The sequence below is a fragment of the Coturnix japonica genome, chromosome Z (assembly GCF_001577835.2).
Source record: "Coturnix japonica isolate 7356 chromosome Z, Coturnix japonica 2.1, whole genome shotgun sequence".
NCBI lineage: Eukaryota > Metazoa > Chordata > Aves > Galliformes > Phasianidae > Coturnix > Coturnix japonica.
In genome coordinates, this window is record NC_029547.1 from 12,954,489 (window position 1) to 12,974,759 (window position 20,271).

The 20,271-nt window shown below is 36.6% G+C and overlaps 1 protein-coding gene across 6 annotated transcripts in view; it reads left to right on the forward strand.

Annotated features, from left to right (window-relative positions):
• Positions 1–19,338, forward strand: part of TENT2 (terminal nucleotidyltransferase 2) — a 38,558-nt gene extending 19,220 nt beyond the window's left edge. For all 6 annotated transcript variants that reach the window (XM_015848610.2, XM_015848609.2, XM_015848608.2 and 3 more), the window contains 6 exons: positions 2,693–2,821; positions 6,963–7,006; positions 10,118–10,254; positions 12,809–12,900; positions 17,275–17,354; positions 18,225–19,338. In XM_015848610.2, coding sequence (XP_015704096.1) covers positions 2,693–2,821; positions 6,963–7,006; positions 10,118–10,254; positions 12,809–12,900; positions 17,275–17,354; positions 18,225–18,299 — 557 coding nt within the window. In that variant the 3' untranslated portion in view covers positions 18,300–19,338. The remainder of the gene's footprint in view (positions 1–2,692; positions 2,822–6,962; positions 7,007–10,117; positions 10,255–12,808; positions 12,901–17,274; positions 17,355–18,224) is intronic.
• Positions 19,339–20,271: the final 933 nt, after the last annotated feature.

The following is a 20,271-nucleotide window of genomic DNA, read 5'->3' on the forward strand; positions in this document are numbered from 1 at the left end:
GATTCTTCATGCTAAGGCCTGCATATCTGTTGCAGAATTTGAAGTTGGGAGGGCAAAGGGAATGGAAACAGTATCAAACACATTATACCATTCCCTTTATTTTGTTTCTTGACAGTTATTAATAGTGTGTGTGGCTGATAGCTAGCTGTAGCCTTATGTTCTTATAGAGTCTTAGAAAAATGCAAAATGCTGCTTCAGTTCTTATACTCACCCCAAAATAATATGGATTGTCTCTCCTCAGGCATTTGTGTTTCAGAGGATTGTGAAACAGACTTCTTAATGAGAAGTAACTTGAATGTAGTAAGCTAAGCTTTTCATGCTTGACACTACAGTATTTTTTTTAGTGGATCCATACATAAGAAGCAGACTTCAGGCTAATTACAGAGTCACAGCATCATAGGGGGTGGAAGGGATTTCTGGAGATCATCTACTTCAACCTGTTGCTAAAGCAGGTTCCCTAGAGTAGTGTTACACAGGAAAGTGTCATTGTGGGTTTTGAGTATCTCCAGAGAAAGAGGCTGCATAACCTCTCTGGGCAGCTTGCTCCAGTGCTCTGTCACCCTCACAGTAAATAAGTTTTTCTCTCACATTCATATGGAACTTCCTGTGTTCCAGTTTGTGCCCATTGCCCTTTGTTTTGTCACTGGGCACCACTAAAGAGCCTGTCCTCATTCACCTGCCCTTTACATTTTTATAAGCACCGATAAGATCCTCTCTCAGACTTTTTTTCTCCAGCATAAGCAGTCCCAGGTCTTTCCAGGACCTTGTCATCTTTCTGGCCTTTTAATGGACTCTCTCCAGTAGTTCCCTGTCTTTCTTGAACTGCTGAGCCCAGAACCGGACACAGTACTCAAGATGTTCATGGCAAGGGAGATGTAGGTGTAGGAAGCTATCAGTAGAAGTAATGATTAATTTTATTAAGATTTCAAAGAGAGCCGTTTCAGTTTTCCATATTCATTTTATTGTGAGAGTCTAACTCTTGCTCAGGATAAGACACTATGTACAGTTTCTTCATACATCTTTGTCTAGGAAGGAATTTAATTCTGAGTTTCAAAAAAACAGGAAAATGTTTCCAATTCATGGCTGTGGGTGAGGGCTTACATAAAATGTTCGTGTAGTTGTTTCTAGCTTCTGCTGCAAATTTCCCACTATAGCGAAGATAAGAATCTAGATGTTAAAAGGCCAAGGAAGGGATCCTAGTGTCACAGCTTTTCTTTTGTTCTGCCTAGGTGCCCTCTTCTGTAAGGCCAGCAAAACTAATTTAATCTGCTCTCCCCATATCTGTGATTGAATCACAGAATTGCAAAGGTTGGAAAGGTCCTCCAGAGATCATCGAGTCCAACCCCCCGTGCAAAGCAGGCCCCTACAGCAGGCTGCACAGGTAGGCGCCCAGGCAGTTCCAGTCTCCAGAGAAGGAGACTCCACAACCACACCCTGGGCAGCCTATTCCAGTGCTCTATCACCTTCACTGTTAAGACGTTCCTTCACATGTTGTTGGTGCTGAGCTTCAAACTTCAAGTTTATGGCCATGAAGTTTTACTGTCCCTTTTGCTCCTACCACCAAAGATTTTGAACTCAGCTATTTCATGTCCACTGTCACCACAATGACTAACAACTAATACTTTACCTGTAAGGCCTTCTCTTTACAAGAGTCCAGTCTATCAGGGCATCTTTCCTAGTAGGCTCTCTATAGTATCTCTACCAAGAAGTTATCATCAGTGTGCTTCCAGAATTTCCTGATCCTGTTTGTAGCAAGTGTGGTATTTCTAGTTAACAACTGGGAAGTTGAAGTCACCTATAAGGACAAGGGCAACTGATCTAGAGATATCCCTTAATTCGCTGTAAAGTAATACACTAGTGTTGTCCTTCTGTGTGGGTGACCTCTGTAGTGGACTCTCACAGCAAAAGAGGCTCTCAACTGTGTCAATGCCAATGGTGTGCACCATATGGCTTAGCCTCTCTGTTACACATAGTACCTCCCCACCTCACCTTTCCCTTCTCTCCCTCCTAAAAAGCCCAGGAATATCTGCTCTGACAGATATCCCAGGGCTCTTTCCATCAACTCTTGCCAATTGTGTCATAGTTCTGGAACTGAGCCAAGGCTTCTGAATCCTCTTTCTTGTTCCTAATGCTGTGTGTGTTCGTGTAGAAAAGAAACCTACTTAAACTAAGGCAAATTACAAAATTAGGATTTGAGTGCGTGATTATTGCTTTCATGGACTCCAAAGAAAACTTAAACATAATCTTATTCTGTTCTAATCATAAGAATTGTTTCCCCTACCCTCAAACTCTATATCATATAAATGTAAAACGTTGACATTTGGTCTGTCCTGACAGCAAGTTAATTCTGGGAATTTATCTAATAATCTGGAGGGAACTTAGAATGCAGAGCTGCTTTGATGATGGTGCATCCAGTTTTGTCTTAGCTGGAAGTTACATTGCAAGAGTTATTCTGGCTAAGTATCTCTAGATGTTACTCCTCAAATGACTGCTTTTCAAATGCAGATATTTTTGTGACTTTTGTAAGATTGATAGAAGTTGTAGGATGATTAAGTACATTCTATTGAAAGTTTGCAAAAGATAGCCTTACAATGCAAGAACGGTATCATGTTTATCAATAAGGAGCAAAAACTGACTAATTGTTGCCTAGTTGAATGTGCTTTTTTTTGAGAAGTGTTTGTTTTACTTACAGTTGAGAAACGTGTTCGTCCATTAGTACTGGTTGTCAAGAAGTGGGCAAGTTTTCATGACATAAATGATGCCAGCCGCGGTACTTTAAGCAGCTATAGTCTTGTATTGATGGTTTTGCACTATTTACAGAGTAAGTATGTTTATGTATGTTAAAACTGTCATTTTTGAAGTTTATATTTGTTTAGTTTTCCTCTTTAAGATAAGTTAAACACTGGCAGAAAGCATCTTCAACACAGAGAAATCTGAAAAGGAGGTGATTTTACTTTATTTAACAAGTACTGTGATTTGGTATAAAAAGTGGACCTGCTCCCTGGAGGTGGTTATCAGCTTAAAAAAGAAAAAAAACGAAGAAGAAGAAAGAAAACAAACAGAATTTGCAGGACACTGTTTAAAATAAACTCAAGCTCTAGTTCCTGAAAAATGTGCCTGTGTTGAAAAGGGCTAAGCTTGAAAATAACTATTTCTTTTTAAATTTTGGGAACTTTCAAGCAAATTTGAGACAGATACTAAGGGATTGTTTTTTCCTTGTTCATATGTGCAGAAGACTGAATGTGGAGGGGGTGCACCATGTGGTTAGATTTTGCTCTGATGTGAACTTTCCTTTTGTTAAACATCTGATATTGAAGTCCATTAGAAGTTCAGGTATTTAACTGCAAGGGGCAGCATCTTTTTCTTGTGTCTACAATATGTTGAAACATTCAACATCTGTTTGCAGCAATCTAAAACTGTTCCCAAATAATAGATTGATATAAGCTTTGCCCTGTCTCTTTCTGTCACTAGAAGATCAATTTTGTAATTCTGCAGTTTGCGATTCTTGCTTAAGACTCCTTAAGGTCGTAAGACTTAAGGAATCACATAAGAAATCATTTAACGCAGTATGATTTTATTAGTTGCTTATTGTAAGATAGTTTCACAAAGGAAGCCAAGACACCACTGAAGGGCACATCATATAGAGTAACAAACCTGTAGAACTATTTTCTGAATTCCTGTCAGTTCCTTTCATTTAAAACCATTCCCCCTTGTCCTATCACTGTCCTATCACTGGAAGGCCACATGAGTTCTTCCCACCGCCTTCTTTTTTTCCAAGCTGAACAAACTCAGTTCCTTCAGCCTGTCCTCATAGGTACTCCAGCCCTTGGATCATCTTCATGGCCCTCTTCTGGACCCCCTGCCAGCAGCTCCACATTCTTCCTGTGTTTGGGGCTCGAGCCTTAGATGTAGTACTCCAACGGGGTCCTAATGAAAGCAGGATAGAGGAGGACAATCGCCTCCCTGTCCTTGCTGGCCAGCCCTTTTCTGATGGAACCCAGGATACCATTGACCTCTGGGCTGTAAGCTCATGCCCCTGGCTCATGTTAAGTTTTTCATCAGCCAGGACCCATTAGTCCTCAACAGGGCTGCCAGCAAGGAGTTCTCCCAGACTGTATGTATGTCTGAGTTTACTTCAGAGTGCAAAGTCTTGCACTTGGCTTTATTGAACGTTTTCTTCCTCCCTCCATTCCTCCCTTTCTTTCTTACTTTTTTGTTTGTTTGTTTTTTGTTTTTCTTTTTGTTAATCAGTTTTAGTTCATCTGACAGCTTATTTGTTCTGAAATGAAGATGCTTGCTGCAGAGTGAGTAGCCAACTGTTTATTAGTTTCAAGGTCATGCTACACCCACTCTGTTCTAGGGTGGAAGGATTTTTTGTGGTAGTTGACTCAAGCTGGTAGTTTTCTTTCAGGTGAACAATATCTGTAATAGAGGACCTAGGAGGATGCTTGTGTGTTTGGGATCCAATTGGCTGTGTTAGATTTGATGCCCACACCATGTGCATACTATTAAGTTACAGATCTCAAAGACAGCAGAATGTAAGCATGTCTGACCTGTGTGTTGTTTTCTCTACATCTGCTGCAGTGGAATTCCATAGATTTATTTGTTTCTGTGAAAACATCCAAGTTTGTTGTCTCAGTAATGCACCCATACTTTAGACAACTGAGTATTTCTTTGTTGATCCTTAATAAAATGCAAACATATAGACCATATACATATATGGTTTATTTGGAGGATGTGAAATGACAGTCAGCTTCAAAAGGGCAAGGTAATTTTTAGGTGCAAGATTAGATATGTTGGGAGCTACACTGTGGAATGAAGATTGTCATGTAAAGATGAACTATAAGCAGAAAGGTGAAAAATATCTTTATACAGTCTAGCAATTAGTGAACATCTTAACAGAGACTTCATAAGCATTTGGTGATTGATATTACACTTTTAGTGGAAACTGCCCTTTTCAGTTGGCAGTTTATTCCCCAAACCTATTTTCAGTGCTGCAGTTACTCCAGACGCTTATGGCAAGTGGGGAATTTCTTCTATTGGGTGCTGTGTATGGTCGTGATCATCCCATTACTGGGTTATGCATCCAAGTACAAAAGAAATAGTAGGAGTTACTAGTGAGTGTAAATGTGTAGGCCTGAAGTAATGTTAACAACTTTGCAATCCTGAGAGCACTGTAGTTATTTGTGGCAGCTGCCACAGTATTCTTGAGTGAGAAGAAAGTCTGAATAGTTCTTTTCATGGAAATCTGTTTGACCAGTCAGCTTCCTAAGGAGTCACAGAAATCTGCAGACCAAAGGAAGCCTTTTAACTGTGCTTTGTCATCTTTACTGCCTAAAAAAGGCAGTCATCTGGTTGTGCATCTGGCACCTGATCTTTTGTTCCTGCAAATTTCAACGTGTTTTGTTGTTTTGTTTTACTTCTACATGCACATGATAATATTGAAAACAGCTTATGTCCCAGTCACACAGTTTTATAATGTGGCTTTTGTTGATGGTGCTAGGGAAGAAAAAAATGTAATACATTTCTTTAGCAGGAGGTAGTGTCCATATCTTCATCAGGCAAGCTGCTTTCCTTTACTTCTTAATGCATTTCAGTGTTCTCGTACTTGTGTAGGAAACTTAGAACCTTGGCTTGAATTTATTTCTTAAATACATCAGTGTCTTATGAATGAACCTTCCTCCAGGTAGCAGGTCCAATTGTCATTATAAACTAGGAAAACAGAAACTTGTGGCAAATGCTAGTGGTAAGTAATCTTCACACATGACTCCATCCTCTCAGTATATTATACAGACCCAGATGAAGTATCTTAATTACTCGCATTGCATAGATCTTTTTGCCATTTTTTTCATCATGGCAAAGGATAGGAAAATATTCCAAACCTTATAGAAATAAGATACTCTTTCATATTTGTAAACACCCACAAAAATAATTAGTCAAGCAACTGCTAGTTTATATATTATATCCTTTGAAGGTATCCCAAGCATGCTATGAAAATTCTGCTGTTCTAATTTTTGACCCCTGTGGAAGAGAGATTCTTTAACATCTCTTCCCCTTTGAGACCTTGTTCGAAGGTTGAATCAGATCCCAAGTCAAGGTCCCGTAGGCTGAATTTAATTACCATTTTTGCTAGTGAATTGTGTAGGTAATTGTGTAAAAAGACACAGTAAGAGATAATGTTAAAAGTTCAGTATAAGAACTGTGCTAACACTGCTGTCAGTGCTCTAATTCTTTAGAAGGGTGCTGATACTTTAGGATTTTTTTCTGCCCACCTTTAGCACCATCAGACCTGGGAGACAATTTTTTTTCTCTCTTAATTTTATTGTGCAGTTTATGTTTTCCCCACTCATGGCTTACAAAAGTTATAATTGTTCAGTTTATGTTGTGTTAGCATTGTTTTTGTCTGTATGATCTTAATATCCTGTTTGCCATTCAGTAGACCAGCATTTGACTTTATTTATATGAATAGGAACAGTTTCTAAGTATTGAGTGTTTTATCTTGAAGTTACGCTTATGACTAAGTATATAATACTTAGCAGCTGAAAAGTGTATATTTATGCAGTATATTGAGATTTCCCATGCTTTGGCAGAATCATCTTAAATTTAGGGGGGAAAATTGAGTGAAGCTATGATTTGCCTTTTGAAAATCTGGATGAATTTCTTATTACAATAATTTAACATAAAATTTTCTAAGTCAAGTAATACCCAACTGCTGTAGAATTTTTCATGTCTTCTGCAAATAGCAGTGTCTTAGTAACAGTGTCTTCCCTTAGCTGAATTAATTCCTTATGCTATTATATGCAAAATAATTTATGGAATAATTTTTACTTACTGCATGCAAGTGAAGTTCATAGTAAATGTTTCTAAGGTAGAATTTCAGTCCAGTCCTTGAAGGTAATCAGTGACATTGTTTCCTATGAATTACATGAATAACAGCAATTTTGAACTTTTTCTTTTTATAGCCCTACCTGAACCCATCCTTCCGTCCCTCCAAAAAAATTACCCTGTAAGTGTTTCTTATGTATTTATTACATCATGTATGTATATGAAACTACTTATCTAAAATACATGAATTCTTAAGTGTCTATAATGGGTTAAATTAAACAGTTGGTAAGCCCGGTCATTTGTAGAATAAACCTGAGTGTAGAAAGGGCTGTTTGCTTCTTTTGATCATTTCTATAGTGAAAATAACTTACGTTATCAGAGAAGATTTCACTCAGTCGGAAACATGTGCTAATGATAGTTGCTGACCTAATTCTCTCTGTGGTTAACTGAAAATATCCCTGTATCCTCTGTAAATTTGATTGCTATTTCTTAATAAGTTTAGTAGTGTTGTTTCTTTTCAAATTGTGTTATTTCAGTTTTCTGTACCTTCCAACATCTGTTGAGTTGCCTGATATTTTTGATCTCAGAGACTGAGAGTGTATGTTTGAGGCATTTGAAACCTCACAGAACTGTAACAAGAAAATGCCCTTTTGGCACAGCCTTTGTGGCTGTATCCAGATCATACTTCATTGATTTCCACAGGGCTCTCTGAATCTGAATGCTTTTAATCCTCTGTAGAGGATTCTCTGTAGAATTACTGCTGTAATTAGTGAGCTTTTATCTAATTCCTTACCTAAAAATAATAGCTGATCTTAATGATCTTAAATGCTTGTTTGAAGACAGAGATAGTATTGCTGAGCAGTGCAGTGTTTGTCATTGTTTATCTAGAGAAATTCCTCACGCCTTCCTCCTAACTTTTCATTTCAGTTGCTCTTTTTAAAATCTTTCTTTATTCATTGTTGCTATGTCTTGATGTCCCTGTAGAGCTATGGTTTTTTTTACTGTCGCTAATAATTTTGTGGAGATAGTGTCAGAAAGCTGCTCTTTCTTTTGCATAAACTCCTTACAGTGTTGAAAAGGGAATATTTCATGGCGCTGTGTATCAGGGAGAAAATACTGTGGTGTCAGCCATCTTGGATAATTAGGATAATCGAGATGCAGAAGCAGCCTTTGAGCTAATAGTAAATGGAAGGTTTATTTATTCCTGTTTTGTAACCTTCCTTACATACACCTCTGATAAATTTTGATGGCATTTTTGTCTGATTTTTACAGTACCATGTATCTTCTAATCTCTGCAAAGCTGCAAACAGTGCTGAAAATCATCTAAAACTGTTTCCTAGTTCTTGCATGTTTAGCTTTATCTCCTGAATTTTTTTAAGTACTAAATTTGCTAATTATATTTGCCTAAATTTTATACGCTCTAAGTCTGTGTAGTTCATAATTTAAAGAAAACAGCTGTGAGAATCAGTAGCATCTACTTGTTTATAATAATAGTTCAGATTGTAGTGTTTGAACTGTATAAATGTCTTCAGTGTTACAAATATTGATGATTTAAAAGAGTGAAGCACAAATATATACAATACGGTAACTCTGAAAATGCTGATGCATTTATAGAAATGCAGGCTTTCACCTGTGAAAGAGTTAAATCATTTACAGGTTCCTGTGTTTCCAGAACACTGCTATACGAACAGCATTTTTATCCTGTCTCAGCATAAATTTTTGTTTGTTATCTTGCTTTTGGAGAATCAACTAAATAGTACAGAATTAGTAATAATATTAAAAGAGTATTCTATATATGATTGCCATAGAACCAAACCAAAACTGTGGATTGAGTTGTTAAAAGGAAAAAAAAGCATTCTGGAAATCTGCAAATACATTTTCCATTTACTCTCTCTATTAGGAATATAGTGAAGTATTTAATATGTGCTGCAAATTTACAACTTCTGAAAAATGACACTGAAAAGAAAATGAAAATGAGAAATACGCTAGAGTGATTTTGGTCTTGTGTGTTGTAGTAAGAATTACAGAGCTTAAGCAAATCCTAATTTCCTAAATACATAAGTATATATAAATATATATATAAAATGATTTAAAAATATGTTTTTTCTTGTGATTGCAACTGTGCCTCTGTTCTAATACTGCAAATAAATACCACTTAGTTGCTTCTCAAACAAGCCACCCTACTTAGACTGTTTTTCTTCAGAAATCACAGTTGCGGTTCTTTCTGCAACCTGAAAATACTTCTGTGCCTTGAAAGAAATTGCTAACCTTAGAGCATAGGTGCCACGTAAAAGACACATGCTTATCTTGAACAAGAAGCAAAAGGCAAATTCTGTGACTCAGTGTGTCGCTATCACAGATGTGAATGGTGAGAAGTCCTGGAATGCCACCAGACCTGCCCACCTGTGCATTCTGTAGCCATGTGGCAAGTAGTCCAGCTGGCACCAAGCTGACTTTCTGAAGGACTGCTGAAGCATTTTGTACATGGAGTTAGATTCTGGGGATTCCTGTCTGTCCAGCCAGATGGGATAGATGAGAGTAGCCCATATCGGCCTGTTCTGAAACTTATACAGAACTTGATTCTGTGTTAGATTTTCACAGATGATCTCTAGAAATCCTGTAATAGCTTAGGTCATTACTGCTTCTGAAAGAAAAAATGTACTTAGCTTAAATGCCACATTCTGTATTGAAGTTTTGGTTTTTTTAATTCTCTTCTTTATTCTTTCAGATAGCTTGGGTAGAGAAGATACTACCGCAATCTTTGAAATTATTATATGGCAGAATGCAGGTTCATCTTAGAGCTAGTTGGTTTGAAATGCAAGTTTATGTTTGAGAAAAAGAAATCAAGTCTTCCTTTTGGATTGAGTGTTTCTATATTGCAGTTATGGTAACTTGATTATAACTGAATTGTATTCACCTACGCTGTTAGTTCAGCTGTACCCAGCTTGGTGTAGGCATCTTATTCAGCCTCTGCTCATGTTGTTCTAATAGCTTGTAAATGCAAGTGTAGTTCAGAGATTGTCCCATGTAAAAATTCTTCAATGAACTGAAGGGAAGGGGTGGTGTCAGAGACTCTAACATGAGATGATTCTAATTGAGCTCATTGGAGTAATTAATATCTAACAGAAGAGCACAAGAATAATAGAACCTTTTGCTTGTGAGTTTTTCTTGAACTGCTAATAAACAGAGGCCAGCTTTTGTCTTGTTAAATATATATAATATGTATATGTGCACCTAGATTAAGGATGTGTGTGTGTTTGTATATACATACTCTCTGACTTTATTTTGACAGGAATCTTTTGATCCTACTATGCAGCTGAATCTTGTTCATCAGGCACCGTGTACCATTCCTCCTTATCTCTCCAAAAATGAGTCAAGTCTTGGTGAACTGCTAATAGGCTTCTTCAAATATTATGCCACAGAATTTGAGTAAGTAGTAAGCTCATCTAAGTGTGTTAGAATATTTAAAATTTTTCATTTCTTCAGTACATAATCATGTTGTAATACTTCAACAGTAATGTGGAACAGTAATGCAGGAGTAGTAACTGACAGAAGAAAGAAGTGGGGGGGAAAAAAGAAAATAGGAATGCTGATAGAGTATTTGATGTCTTTTTCTAACATAGGTACTTAATTCTGTCAGATAAGAAATAAAAACAAAGCAAAACAAGAAAAAATCCCACATGAATATTTGGCTCAGTTTCCCAGCATGAAGTGTAAAATGTTTAAATAATGGAATGTTGATGTGGAGGAAATGTGACAAAGTATAAAAATGTATGGAGATGTTCTTGAAAGAAAGTGTTTGCAAACTGGTCCCTGTTTACCCGGCCCTCTCTGAAAGAGTGTCTGATTTCACTTCTATCTCAGTGAGTGAAGGCAGCAGGTTTCCTCTTGGCTGCCATTTTACATAGTAAGACCTTGAAGTAAGGCCTTGCTGCACTGAAAATACTGTTAGGGAATGTAAAGATTGTCATCTGGGACTGTGCCGCTTTTGCACTTCTTGTTTCAAGTTCAGATTATTCCTTGATTAAGTTATAGTTGGTGGACATGATAAAAAATGAGCTACATTGTCTTGATAAAGTATAAAACACAATTGCTGACAGCTCCCTTCAGGGCAGAATTAGGTAATAAGGGGTTCATATTCTTCAATGTTTGCAGTTCTCACACATATCGTAAGCCAAAGCTACTTACAGAAATAGATGATAGTAATACTTTGGAAAATACAAGCTTTTAACTTATGCACAGGCTTGCAGTTGGTTTTCTATCAAATTCTTGTGTTCTACATGTAGTACACATACATGATGTGGGCAGCCACACCAGAAATAACTGATGACTGAGATAGCTGTTCAAATGGTTGTTGTTAACCTATGGATTAAAATACAAAGATAGAAAATATTCACTTTGCATTGGCAATTGTGGAGTTGTGTGCAATCAAAGTGGTTAAAATTAATACACATATCATTTGCTATTGGTAATTCATTTTTAATTCATGCTGGTTTGGGTACCAAGGTAGGGTTAAGGAAGATTTAGTGAGATGAACTAGTTATTTTCACTTTTATATACAAAACTTTTTAAACAGATAGAAACATATTTTATAGTTGCTTCTTACTAAACCAGTATGTTATAAATGTTTTTATTTCTTGATGGAGGATGAAGCCAAGTATAACCTAAAGAAAAAAGGAGGTCAAGAGCAAAAGCATTTTCTTAGGTGAAACATAATTGTTATGTTCACCTATCACCGGATAGTTGAACTGTCTGCTTCTTCCAGCCACAACCAGTGTTCTGGAGCTGTAGTTTTTCGGTGATAATCCACTTCCTTTTTTCCTTATTTGTGGGTGTTGTTTGTTTATTGTTGAAGAGCAATATATATGCTCTGTGAAATTACCATTTTTTCTCAAAAATGGTTTTAATCAGGAGTTGTACTTGAGCTAATTTGTAGAATCTGTAGGCACAGAATTTTAGCTAATGTAAACTGTCTTATCACTACTGACTTACTGGAGTTGTGACAGCTGGTCTATGACGTATGGGGCATAGGGTTCTTCCAAACTTAACTAATGATTTACATTGCCTGTATCTTTGCTTTATGTCAGGAGATCCATACAAGCAGGAGACCCAGTCAGGTGTACATAACACCAGTTCAGCTAGCAACATGCTTCCCAGCTATTTAATCCCAACTAGTCAGGGTGTATCATGATCTGTTGTTGGAATTTCAGGCTTTTTGCTGTGATACGGCACTTGTCTGGTTTAGTTAAGAACAACTGAAAAGTGGCTGGGTAGAACTGGTTGAGATCATAAAACTGTAAGTGTTGCTCTGGCTGCCATTATGTTTGGCGTATAATTGTGCCAAGCCTCGTAAAGATTGCCTCTAGACTGCACTGCTGTTCCAAAGTGATCGTTTCTTATGGTTCCGTTGTTGTAAAACTGCAAAATGCAGTAGCTTACATTCAAAGGCAGCTTTAAATTGTCCTAAATTCTGTACAGTTACAGAATATACAAATTACCACATACACAAAATATTAGTACTTTCTAATAAGCTTCTTGCACTGGGAAAGCTCATCTGTAAGCATGCTTTCTTTTTCTCTCTTGATCACTGAATGCATGTTAATGAAATATTTTGTCTTTCTCTGCTCTTAAACTTTTTTCCCCAAAGAAATTATAAAAGATTTATGAGACTGTATTTTATTTTGAATTGAGAAATAAATGTAGGACTCCATATTCAAGATTACATGGAAATATACGATGTTCTGTTTTGCAAATGTTGTCATAAATATACTGAAGTGCTTGTGGAATTTTTGTTTTCCACCCAGCATTCCACCCATTTTAGTTTTCCTTACCTTTCTATAGCATTTTACACTAAGTTTCTCATTACTATGGAGCACTATAATATGCAGGCTTGTGACAGAACAGTATGACAAATTTATTAATGTAAGCAAATATTTTTCATTCAGAATTAAGAGTTAAAAGGTCTGCAATTTCTTTTCCCTAGCTGGAACCATCAAATTATTTCAGTTCGTGAGGCTAAAGCTATTCCAAGACCTGATGATGCTGAATGGAGAAACAAATACATATGCGTAGAAGGTAAAAATTTAAAGCTATATAAGCCATGTTATCTTTTTTAACTACTAAGACTTAATAATGTGCACGTGAAATATATGCAGCAAATCATCAAGTTTAATCATTGTAAACAGTGTTTGAAACAGTCTTACTGAAAACATTTGAGAAGGAAGCTTGAAGTTCTGTAGTGTTTAAAAATAGTTCTCCTGACCTTTTCTTCGGGAGGACTCATTGCCCTGTTACTTTTGGCACAGTGATTAAGGCTTTGACAAGGAATGGCCTTTATCGACAGTAGTATGCTTGGCTGCTCTGTAAAAATAGCCTTCAGTTTTGCCACGATTGACCTACTGAAAAAACAGGATGGACCATATTCAGATTCCTCTGTAAGAATGTTCTAGTGATGCTCTGGCATTTCATGTCTTAGCAGTAAGTAAATTATGCGTATGTTGATCCACTTGCAGCTACTATTTTTGATGGGCTTTTGTATGTGCAGTTCCCATTGGGCATGTATGATACCCTCCAGAACCAGAGGTGAAACCTAGGCTACATTTTGGAGTCTCTTGGCACCTGTAATTCAAACTGAACTGGGAATTAGCACAATTGAAAAACCTATTTCTTGTTCTTTTGTTGCCTTTCAACTGCCACCAGTAATCTAGATGGAGAAGGTGAAGCTCAGACCAGGGAAAGTGAAAATAACATAGAAGGATTGTGATGTATGAAAAGAAAAGCAGGAAAGGGACTGGGAGTTATTATGTAGACTAGAAAGAGTTAGAGATGAAAGAAAAAAGGGAGAGTCAGAGCAGCAGGTGAAGGCACGTTTGTTGACAGACTGCAGAAATCCGGGGATGGGGGGATAGGGGCAGTAAGGCAGAAGGCCTGTGGTTTAGATGCAGGCTTTCCTCAAGATACATGGAAGGGTGCATGTGCATCACGTGTGTGTGAACATAATTTCATGTGATTGTGCTACTCTGTGCAGAGAAAATTACCTACTGGTGAAATCAGTTATTCTGTGGCTAGAGCTCACTAACTTGGCTGTAAATCATATAGATGGCTGTGTCAAGCCACGGGATGAAAATCCTGTCCTTTATTTGGTCCTGGGGGGAAAGGAAAAAAGGAAAAAAAAGAAGTAATGAAAGAAAACAAAACCAAACAAATAAAAACAACCAGTTGTAGGGTATAATATGCTGAAACCTATGAAGAAGGCTTCACACTTGACTTCTCTGTCTCAGAGTTAAGAAATGTGAGAATTCAAGAGTATCTGCGCAGCTGAAGTGATCTGGGATAGCGTAGTGCAGGCATTGCCAAGGCTGTGCGCTGAATGTGGGAGGTGGGAATGCTCAGCAGCTGTGCCTGCTGCTGTCACATGATGCTGATGCTCTGTGTTACAAGGCGGCTGCCTATATGCTTCAGGCTTTCAGCTTTTTCATGGTGTTTCAGTGTGGTGAAGATTTGCTTTCTGCTGAGTTGGAAAATAGAACATTAGCATATAAAACAGCTATTTTAGAATGTGTATGAAATATTCTCGATTGAGTATAACTTTCTAAAGATTACACTTTGCATTTGAACTATTAAAACAGCAAAATGATCCATAGTTGGTATTTCCTATTCCTTCCCATTTCGGTGTGCTTCCATTAAAAGCCTGATTAATCATCATAGTCTGAGGTTTTTATTTATAAATCAGAAGGAAAAAAATGCATTTCTTATTTCTACTCAAAGTAGGCCTTATACTTGCAGCAGCTGTTGAGCTGCACTGGTTTAGCAGAAACTATTTGGATAAACTTCCTTGTAATTTGAGTAGAAATTTTGAAAGCTAGCTAAATATGTCGCAATGTTATGGTTTCCAAGTCTGTTGGGACTAAAATTTTTGTGATTGGTATTGGGTTTTTTTTTTGTTTGTTTGTTTGTTTGTGTTTTTTTTATATATTTCAAATGTATTTGTTGGGAGATCATAGAACTCTGTGTATACAAGTTGCTATAATTCTCCACGTAGCAATATATTTGGGCTTGCTCAAAAGAAAAAAATGTGTTTTAAGTTTTATCTGTCTTGAGACTGATTCTCACTTTATTTCTGCTTTTTGAAGAACAAAATAGCAGAGATGCTCTTTTGAATCAGTTTTAAATTTGGCAGGCAATTACCATTATAGGGATAGAGAGAACAGTGCTTTTATTGGCACATATTCCTTGTGAGAATCTCTAAATTGCTGGTAATTTTTCTGTTTTGAGGTTAAGGCTTGTCTATATCAAACAATGCAATATGTATTTCCAGCATATTTGGAAATGCTCAAAACTTGGTAATTTTATGAGACAATCAATTAGCAGTCACTTAGGGAGACAGGATGGGAAGCCATTCTACTCTGTATCTTATTTGTTCTTGTACCAGATGTTAAAAATAATAATAGAAATAATTCTTCAGGGTTATTTTTGTAGCAGTTTGGGTGTTTTATGATTATTTATATTTTCATTTGAAAGAATGATGCCTTTTTAGCCTTTACCTCAAATATTGGTATTCAAGTTGTATTGCATTTTTTTTTCTTTTAATATTTTCATCTCGGTGTGTGAACAGAGTTACTTATGATGGAGTCTTACTGTACAGGTGGTTAGAAAATGTAAAGTGGTGTAAATAGTTGCTGATGGCAAAAGTATTTGTGCTGTGCTCCAGGGAATTAATTTGTCTGTTGACAGCTAGTAAATAGACAAGAATAAAGGGAAGATGTGAGTCAGTTTTTTGCAGCTAGGAAGAGTGCCTTTTCCCCCAGCGAGTAAAGGAAGAATGTACAGCTGTGGTCTTGTTAACTCACAAAAAATCTCACTTGGCTCAAAATAAATACATGAAAGATCCTGGCATTAGAGGAACAGTTAGTATTATATGTAAGACAAACAAAGGAATTGCTGTACTGCTTCACGTTCTAAGAGTTATCGAATTCTTTTTAGCAGTAGACCAGTCAACCCAGTGACATCTCTGGTACTGGAGAACTAAATAATTCACTAATTTAATTGACAGTTTTCTGTTTCAATGAAAATTGTTTGATGTGTTCTAAAGAAAAATAAATCTGCCCTGTAAACATACATTAAAAACTTTACATAGCTAGTCTGGAGAAAAAACTTACAGAAGCTTCCCAAATACAACATTTACTGCTTGAAATGATTTATTTGACTGCAAATTATTGTAATTTATTGCCAATTAATAACAGATTAGAGCAGTGAGAACTTGAAGGAAACTACAGATGCCTTCCCTTTATCCACTCTGTCCTACCTCCTCCCACTGAGCAGCAACAGGACAACAGAGGGTGTGGCCAGTTCATAATCTCTTTGTCTCTGATACTTCTTCATGGCCGCCCTCTGTCCCTGCTCCATGTGGACCCTCCCACGGGATGCCTATCACGGGATTCCCTATCTGATCCTGCGTGGGTTCCCCCCCTGCTGCAGCTCTCCTGGCACTGCCCCACACGGCTCCATACCATGGGGCCCACCCTCAGGAGCTGCTCCAGCACTGTCCCTGCGGGCAGCAGCTGCCCCAGCCCTGTTGCTCCCTATGGCTCCGTCCTGGGGCTGCTCCTGTGGGGGTATCCGTGTGCTGTGCGTCCTGCAGGCCTCAGCCACCACTGCACCGTGGGCTCCTCCATGGCTGCAGGGAGATTTTCTCCTTCTGCACTGACTGCAGCTGCTTCTCTCCCATCATCACTGCAGCTTTCCTGATCCCAAAACCTTGACATGTAAACCCAGTTTACCAAATAAACAAAAAATTGCCTGTATGTAGCATGCATTTTTTTTCTTTGCTGGCTTTTTAGGACTTTAATACCTTCCAGCAGTCTGAAATATACCTGTTATTTAAGTAGTTTTCTAGTAAGGCAACAAAGACTATAAGGTTATGAAAACCTTATAAACTTGTATTCTGATAGCTGCAAACTTTAAGCTCTGTTAGCTGTTAACTTCTGAATAGATATTATAGAATAGATTTTTACAGCAGTTCATACTTATGTAAAAAATCAGGATTTTAATATCTTTCTGTATCACTGAAACTGTTGCATGGGATGAATCGAACGTGTAGCAAGTCTCAAAAACTTTTCCATGTTATTCTTATTCTGATATCACAGGCTAATAAGAAGTCACAGATAGTTCAGCACAACCACCATGTTGTGCTTTGCAAGAAGTAACCATTTGACAGTATTATGGTTTACTTGTTAGAGGTCTTAGGGTTTGAGACTACTTTGGATTAATATTATACAGAAATATAGATTTGAGAAAGAAGCTGGAATCTGCTGCTTAAAAACCTTTTGGGAAGGAATGGTATGTTGACTCTTTATTTCTTCCTCATAGCCAGCTCTGTGAGGATAGAATAGCTGTAGTTGTGTTCTGTTGTTTTTTTAACACTTTTAATGTTTGCCTTTGATCTTGCAGAGCCGTTTGATAGGACAAACACCGCTAGAGCTGTTCATGAAAAACAGAAGTTTGATATTATCAAAGAGGAATTTTTGAAGGTAAAAATAGCATCCATTTTATTTTTCCAGTCACTTTGGTTTTCAAGATAGCCTAACAAGTGATAGTTATTGTACCTGCCTGACTCTGATGCTTATGATTGTCTTTATATTATGTAGTGTGTGTACTTTACAAGTACATTTAATATAGATGCACCTATTAAAAATATCTGTACTTCATGTTTGTAAAACTGCAAAATTGACTACAGATATAAATATGCATTTAAAAAAAATAATTTTTTTAGGAAAATAAAGTAATGTAAATATGGCTTATTTATTTATTGTAACTTATAATTTAAATATCACTGCTATTGAGTGATATCTTTTCCTGTGGGTTTTATTACACATTATGGGTAAAACGAACTGTGCATTAGGATAGGAGGGTCAGTGCAATTATTGCTGAGTTCATGATCTAAAAGATGTGGCAAACGTGTCTTGGAATCCATGAGAATACAGAAGAAAATGTTAACAATGTACTTTAAAAGAGACAGATTCTGTAGGTGACAGAGTATAACTTCCTTTATCAGTAGTTTTGGTATGTGTACTTTTAAGACAATTATTTTGCAGTTAGAGTATCTGTGTAATATTTAAATAATGTGAACACCTGTCTCAGTTTCCAAAAGCACAAATTCATTCTCTTCTTGAAAGGATGTACCTTTCTCAATAGTCCTCTGCACTGTGTGTACAGCGTTAGAATTCTTTTTCCCTAAGTAAATAAATAAAAAAGTAAAAATAAATAAAAATATCTTCTCAAGAGGAGAAAATTAGCAAGTTTATTTTTGTGGATCTGTGAGGCTTTACTGCCTAAAAGGGTATTTAAATGCTGATGGGAAATATGATTTATCCTTCTAATCCTTCTACTTTTTTCCTCAGTCTTGGCAGATACTGAAAGACAAGAAAGACCTAAGCTTTGTATTACCTTTAAAAGCCACCATACAGAGAAGATAACAAACTTCTTTAATTTTCTCCATATTGGATCCTGCTGAAATAAAGAACAGTATCAAAACCCAGGTTACACCTTTGTTATTTTATGACACGCTTTTCCTGTTATACTTTTGTTAAGGATATCTTCGTAAGAAATGCTTTTTATTTTATTATTGACATTTATTAATGCAGTTGTTCACTCAGAAATGTGTTTTCTGAGAGCACTTATAGTGTTGATTTGTGGAAGAGAATGTTGTGACTAAAGCAGCATATCATGGGGATAAATCTGTTGTAAATAAAGTATGGGAATGTACTGACTTGTTTCTGTAATCGGTGTTATTATCATCAGCTCAGACAAATTTAACAGTGAAATAACTGAAATCAGAACTAAACAGTGTATGAGTCTGTATCCATAAGGCATTGCACACAAACTCTCCTTGATGAGCAGACAGCTTGTGCTTTCTGTCTGTTTAATGCAGTATGCACTTTTCCTCAGTTTGGCACTTCCCAGTTCTATTTTCTTTTTATATAGAGCAAAGGCAAAGGTTTATAATAATTAAGTTTGATTACAGTTGGTAATGTTCTGGTTATCAAGAACTGTAATCTAAATTGAGATTTTCAATCAACAGTTCTACTACAAGAAATTTGAACTGAAAAAGGACAATTCAGATTATGTAAGTGGATTCATGTTCACGTAGTAGGCAAGATAATTTTTAGTTCTTTGTTTTACAGATTCAAAGTAGTAGCGGTATCTGCTTGAAGCACCCCCTGCCCTACGATAGCTACACTAAGCTGAGATTTTGTTTTGATTTTGTGTAAATGTTTAACTGGTAAGCTGCTGTAAATTGATTTCAAATAAGTAATATTAAAAATAGTAGCTTTTCCAAACAAGAAGGTAATGAAACCTTTTAAGACCTGCTGTAGCACAGTTTGTGCCTGTCCTGTGTTTGTTATTGAAGACCAATTCATTGTCAAAGCTGTACTTCTCCTTTTTTTCTTCTTTTTATTTTTTCTTAATATATTTTGTACAGCGTCCCGTGGAATAAAGTTTATAGAGAATACAGCTTTCTTTGGTATTTTATGTTCTTTTTTATTGGACATTTGAGCTCCCATAATTAAGTAGAAAAGGAAATGAATGTAAAGGTCAAGGCAGCTGTTAGAAATAAAAATTTTCTTACAGGTATTTCATACTGTTTCTGTTACCACTTCTAACAAGACTGTGAGAATCCTTACAACTTAACATACATTATTTTTTCTTGCAGTTCTAATTTATTTAAAGCCTTACAATTTAGAAGCTCTAGAATCAGTAAACTGTTTGCCTGCTGGAAGGTTACTTTCTGCTCACACTTAATCGTGATCTAGTCTATCTAATACTTTGGCTTGCTTCTTGAAACAGCTTCCTTTTAGCAGGCTTTCAGTTTTAATCTGACTTTGTTCTCCCTCTATGTGGATGTTCCCTGCATCATCCCTCATTTTTATCAAGTGATGTAGTGGGTGAAGCGTTTCATTTTGCCTTGTTTTGTGTGCTCCCAAATATATTTTTGAACAGAATGATGCCTAGTATCAAAGCTTGTTCATAGATTGGGTGGGGGGCTTTTTTAAAAGCCTATGGGCATCTCTTTTTATATATAAAATGTAAGCTCTCAAAATAGTATAATTAAAAAGGGACATTGTGTTCAAATTCAGCAAAAATACATTTTAAGTGAGCTGGATATGTGAGGCATCAAACTAGAAATGGCCATTTCTTAAGGTTTTACATTCAAAACATACGTATGAAAAAAAAAAAAAGAGAGAGAGAGAGAAGGAAAAAAAAAGCCTTAAATTACTGCTTTACATTTGAAACAACTTTTTAACTGCAACTTTATAAAAACTGACCCATCTTACACAACCTTGTGATGACCTTTATTTTTACAAGTAATCCAGTGTTTTTCTTCAGTTCATTTACTTCTGATAAGCTGTATTTATAACCAAACTTATAAAAACCAAGTGGTAGTTT